Raw genomic sequence first — 5,815 nt, 5'->3', positions numbered from 1 at the left:
CAGGCTGGTCTTGATCTCCTGACCTTGTGATCTGCCTGCCTTGGCCTCCCAAAGTGCTGGGATTACAGGCATGAGCCACTGCACCCAGCCATTGGGTGTAAAATTAACAGGGACTACTTCCTATCACTATGTCGAAGGTGGACGGCTATGCTAACTAGACTGGAAAAGTCACAGACTTCGGATCTCTTCATTGGCACATAACTGACCACCTGAGTAAATCACTCTCCCTTCATTCCTTGTTGACATTCAGCAAATCCTGATGGTGCTTCTGCCATGTACCAGGCCTCTACCAAGGGCTGCAGCAAATATAAACGTGACTGTGGTTCAGGCTGACCCCCAAAAAGGAGCCTCCGAATAGAAGTAGTGTCCCCTTTGTCTTCCTGTGTTCCCTGCCCTGCCAGTGTTTGCCTCCCGTCTTCAGTACTGTTTTCAGTCATCTGCGTCATATTGTGTCCGTCGTTTTTTTTTTTTTTTTTTGAGACGGAGTTTAGCCCTTGTTGCCTAGGCTGGAGTGCAGTGGTGCAATCTCAGATCACTGCAACCTCCACCTCCCGGGTTCAAGAGATTCTCCTGCTTCAGCCTCCCGAGTGACTGGGATTACAGGCATCCGCTACCACACCCAGCTAATGTCTTGTATTATTATTATTTTTCAATTAAAAAGTAAACTTCAGTGTCCAAAATGCAAACTTGGGGAGGGCAGAAAGATCACATACAAGGCTGTCACTTCACACTTGGAGAGTTGCACAGCAGTGGGCAGAGGCGCTCTTCATTTCACAGACGATTGGGCAGCCGGGCAGAGTAACTCACTTCCCAGATCGTGCAGGGGACAGGCAGAGGCGCTCCTCACTTCCCAGATGGTGGGACTGCAGGGCAGAGGCGCTCCTCACGTCCCAGAATGGGCCAGGCAGAGGCGCTTCTCACTTCCCAGACAGTGCTGGGGCCAGACAGAGGCGCTCCTCACATCCCAGATGGTGCGAGGGCCAGGCAAAGGCGCTCCTCACTTCCCAGACAGCAGAGGCGCTCTTCACTTCCCAGATGGTGGGTGGTGGGTCACGGGCGCAGTTTTTTGTATTTTTAGTAGAGATGGAATTTCATCACGTTGGCCAGACTGGTCTTGAACTCCTGACCTCGGGTGATCCACCTGCTTTGGCCTCCCAGAGTGCTGGGATTACAGGTGTGAGCCACCGCGCCCTGCCCTAGTGTCCTCTGTGCCTACCCCAAGGCCCAGGCAAAATCAGGTGCTCTGTATGTCTCAATGAATGTGAAGTCTTTTCCTTGAGGCTTATGCTAGTGGGCATCAGGGAGCCAGTTCCCCAACCTGGGAGTCTCTCTAGGCTTACAGAGCTCATTGTATCAGTCATTTCAACCATCCAAGCCAAATAGGGAAGAACAACTCTTGCCTTTCTAACTCACGAGACTATTAAGAGAAAAAAATATAAGAGGCTTGGCTGGGTGCGGTGGCTCATGCCTGTAACCCCAGCACTTTGGGAGGCCGAGACGGGCGGATCACGAGGTCAGGAGATCGAGACCATCCTGGCTAACAACGGTGAAACCCCGTCTCTACTAAAAAATACAAAAAACTAGCCGGGCGAGGTGATGGGCGCCTTAGTCCTAGCTACTCGGGAGGCTGAGGCAGGAGAATGGCGTGAACCTGGGAGGCGGAGTTTGCAGTGAGCTGAGATCCGGCCACTGCACTCCAGCCTGGGCGACAGAGCCAGACTCCGTCTCAAAAAAAAAAAAAAAAAAATTAGCCGGGTGTGGTGGCTGATGCCTGTAATCCCAGCTACTTGAGAGGCTGAAACAAGAGAATTGCTTGAACCCAGGAGGCGGAGGTTGCAGTGAGCTGAGACTGTGCCAGTGCACTCCAGCCTGGGTGACAGATGGAGACACTGTCTCAAAACAAAACAAAATAAATAATTACCTGGGTGTGGTGGTACACACCTGTAGTCCTAGCTTCTTGGGAGACTAAGGCAGGAGGATTGCAGGAGCTCAGGAGGTCAAGGCTGCAGTGAGCTATGATTGCGCCCTCCAGCCTGGGCCACAGAGTGACCATCTCTAAAAAATAATAAAAATTAAAGGGGCTTTGCAAAAGCGGAACGTGTCTGGATGATTATCGCCTGCATGTGCAGTGCCTTGTTTACAATTAATTTGCTTTTCCCGTGTTTATTCAACAAATGTTTATTGAGCACTCACTTTGTGCCAAGCCCTGTGCTAGACGCTAGATAAGCAAGATAAGACTCTGCCCTCACACTCCAGTGTGACTCAAGGGAAAAAGAATTTGAAAGTTGCTACCTACCCAGTCCCCTCACTGCACAGAAACTGAAGCCAGAGGTGTCCACACCTTTCTCCTTTCCATGCTCTGATAGCTCCTCTCTGCTAAGCTCCCCATTGCCCGTGACCCCATGTGTCAGGTTTCCCGCCTGGGGTGCACTCAGAAAATGGTTCATGTAAATAATATTGAAAAGATTGGACCTTCTCTGCAAAGAATGGGGCCGTTGCTTTTTGAAAAACTTCCTGTTGATAGTGTCTCTTATGACTACCCCAATTTCTGGCTGTGTGGTTTACAGATCCAGTTGCCTCTGCTCTTGCATTGTGAGAGTCAGCAGAGGCCCAAGAAACCCCGATACTAGTTTCCTGCTGTTGGTGGGTTTTTTGAGACAAGGTCTCTGTCGCCCAAGCTGGAGTGCAGTGGAGTGCAGCCTCAAACTCCTGGGCTCAAGCGATCCTCCTGCCTCAGCCGCCCCAGTAGCTGGGAGTACAGGTGCACACCACCACGCCGGTTAATTTTTTAAAACATTTTGTAGAGACAGGGTCTCGCTGTGTTGCTCAGGCTGGTCTTGAACTCCTGGCCTCCAGCGATCTTCCCGCCACGGCCTCCCAAGGTGTTGGGGTTACAAGCGTGAGCCACGCGCTCGGTCCCCCGTTCTAGTTACGATTTGGTTGCAGGCGGTGAAAAGTCATGTGGCCTCCAAGGTCCTAGATTTCTGAGGGGCGTCAGCTTGGCAGCCTAATGTAAAGTGATCTCCGACTGGCTACCCACCCTCCGCTTTTTGCTGTTTTCATCCTGGGGGCTAACCGTTAAGACATAGCCTCCAGTTTCCCTAGGGAAGCCTCCGCGGAGGAAGGCACCGGCTGGAGCACCCGGGAAGACCCACCTGGGGAAAGTCTCCCTACGTGCAGTCTGCGGGCTGAAGGGGCCGGCCGAGCCTGCGTACTAGCGTCCCGCCGGTCCTGCTGCGCTGAGAGGAAGGGGCGGGGCGTCGCCAGGTCGTGCCCGCATCCGCCGGACGCCGGAAGTGGCTCTCCTCCCCTGCCACTGGGCCATGGAGACTGTTGCACAGTAGATTGTAGTGTGAGGCTCGCGGGGGCAGTGGCCATGGAGGCCGTGCTGAACGAGCTGGTGTCTGTGGAGGACCTGCTGGTGAGGCCTGGCCCGGACAGAGGGAAAGGGAAGGTCGGAGGGCGGGTCCTGAGGAGAGTCAGGTATGGGCCGAACCCTCCTCCCGGTATCGGCTTGGCCGAGGGAAGCCGAACTACGGCTCCCGGCAGCCTCCACAGCGTCTGGCTCCTGCCCGGAGGGCCCGCTATGCCGCGGAGGTTCCTGGGAGTTGTAGTGTCCTGATCCCCCACGTACGGGCCTGTTGCCCGACCGTGGTTAGACTGACGGGTTCTGGGATCATGCAGGAGCTGTGAGCTCAGGGCGTTCCTCCAGCGGTGGAGGAATACAGTGACCATCAGAAGGCGTCACCTATTACTGCGTCCGGCACGGTGCTAAGGCATCGCATGCCAGATCTCAGTCCTTGTAGCTCTAGGAGGTAGACACTACTTCTATTCCTGGACAGTAAAAGGTCCAGGCCCGGCAGGGTGGGGCAGGATGGGGCCAGCAGCCTCAAATGAGGACCGCGTGGGCTGTTGTTGAGCAGTTCTGACAGTGTGTTTACTGTTTGGCCGCCGGGGTCAGCTGCTCTGGGAGCGGTGCCTGGAGCTGCCACCAGGTGGCATCTCCGCTCGGTACCGCCGGGGGGAGGGGAGACCAGGGGCATCTGTCCCAAGAGCGGGCCCACAGGCCAGGAGGAGCCGAAAGCCTGGGTCCCGGGCATGGAGATAGCAGATGCTGGGGTGCCAGATACCGAGACCCACGAGGGAAAGGAGGCAGAGCCAGGGATATGGGGTGTGACTGACACCATGTCCAGATAGAGAATTGTTGACGCCCTTTATTTCTAAATGATTCCTTTCTTCCCCTGTGGCAGAAATTTGAAAAGAAATTTCAGTCTGAGAAGGCAGCAGGCTCGGTGTCCAAGAGCACACAGTTTGAGTATGCCTGGTGCCTGGTGCGAAGCAAGTACAATGATGACATCCGTAAAGGCATCGTGCTGCTTGAGGGTGAGGCGCTGTACTCTCCCCTTCCCGCTGCCATCTGGGCTGCTGTACCATGTGGGTCCCCGTAGTCCAGGCACCTCTCAGTTGTCTCCGGTAGATTTACAGCACCAAGGGCTATACTTAGCTTGACGTCTCCCAGTGAACTTTTGGCTACTTACCGCCCACCATTGTTTTGCCAGACGGAGTCGTAGCTTGTCAGTTCCCCCAGGACTGTCTTGATCTGAGAAAGTGACTTGAGGTCACGCAACTAGTAAGTTCATGGCTGAATTGGGACTAGAAGCTCCCGTTTTGTGAGACCTAGGCCCATGCCCTTCCCCCCAACACCACCACCATGTTGCTTAGTTAGCAGCTACTGAGAATCTTTTGTGGCATGGAAGAGGCCCAGAGGACTGTCCTACAAAATTGTGAGCACATAGTGCTTTTTGTTTTTTGTTTTTGTTTGAGATGGAGTCCTGCTCTGTCTCCCAGGCTGGAGTACAGTGGCGCTGTCTCAGCTCACTGCAGCCACCCCCTCCCGGTTCAAGCAATTCTCCTGCCTCAACATCCTGAGTAGCTGGATTACAGGCGCCCACTACCACGCCCGGCTAATTTTTGTATTTTTAGTAGGGACAGGGTTTCACCTTGTTGGTCAGGCTGGTCTCGAACTCCTGACCTCAGGTGATCTGCCCACCTCGGCCTCCCAAAGTGTTGGGATTACAGGTGTGAGCCACCGCGTCCAGCCAGATAGTGCTTTTTGGATTGGAACCCTATTTCCCATTGGTTTTGTGTGGGTCATCATTTGTCAGAGGCAATACTTAATCACTTAATTTCTCTGTACCTCCTTTCTTTTGTTAAAGTAATCATTTTTTTTTTTTTTTTTTTTTGACGCAGTCTCGCTCTGTTGCCGGGACTGGAGTGCAGTGGCCGGATCTCAGCTCACTGCAAGCTCCGCCTCCCGGGTTTATGCCATTCTCCTGCCTCAGCCTCCGGAGTAGCTGGGACTACAGGCGCCCGCCACCTCGCCCGGCTAGTTTTTTTTTTTGTATTTTTTAGTAAAGTAATCATTTATAAGCACATAGTCAGTGTACAGCCATCCCTCTGTAGCCATGGGGGATTGGTTCTAGGAACCCCGCCCCCACAAATACCAATAGCCATCGAAGTCCCTTGTATAAAATGTTGTGGTATTTACATGTAACCTGTGCACTTTCTCATACATACTTTCATTCATCTGTAGATTACTTATAATACCAAATACAATGTAAATGCTGTGTAAATAGTATACTATACTGTTTAGGGAATAATGGCAAGAAAAAAAGGTGTGTTCATGTTCAGTACATATGCAACTATCTTTTTTTTTTTCCTGAGTATTTTTGATCCATGTTTGTTGAATCCATGAATACAGAATGCCAACTGTGCTAGCAAAGGATGCCTATTGAAAATCTATAAAAATGAGGCA

General features: G+C 52.6%; 1 protein-coding gene across 1 annotated transcript in view; it reads left to right on the top strand.

Annotated features, from left to right (window-relative positions):
- Nucleotides 1-3,283: 3,283 nt before the first annotated feature.
- The window catches only part of FIS1 (fission 1 (mitochondrial outer membrane) homolog (S. cerevisiae)), a 6,573-nt gene continuing 4,041 nt past the window's right edge, over nt 3,284-5,815 (top strand). Inside the window, exons 1-2 of the mRNA XM_011960036.1 lie at nt 3,284-3,421; nt 4,251-4,383. Of these exons, the coding sequence (XP_011815426.1) occupies nt 3,377-3,421; nt 4,251-4,383 (178 nt within the window). The 5' untranslated portion in view covers nt 3,284-3,376. The remainder of the gene's footprint in view (nt 3,422-4,250; nt 4,384-5,815) is intronic.

The sequence above is a fragment of the Colobus angolensis genome, unplaced genomic scaffold, assembly GCF_000951035.1.
Source record: "Colobus angolensis palliatus isolate OR3802 unplaced genomic scaffold, Cang.pa_1.0 Scaffold500, whole genome shotgun sequence".
Lineage (NCBI taxonomy): Eukaryota > Metazoa > Chordata > Mammalia > Primates > Cercopithecidae > Colobus > Colobus angolensis.
Note: the sequence above shows the minus strand (reverse complement) of the source record. Positions and strands in the feature narration are given on the sequence as shown.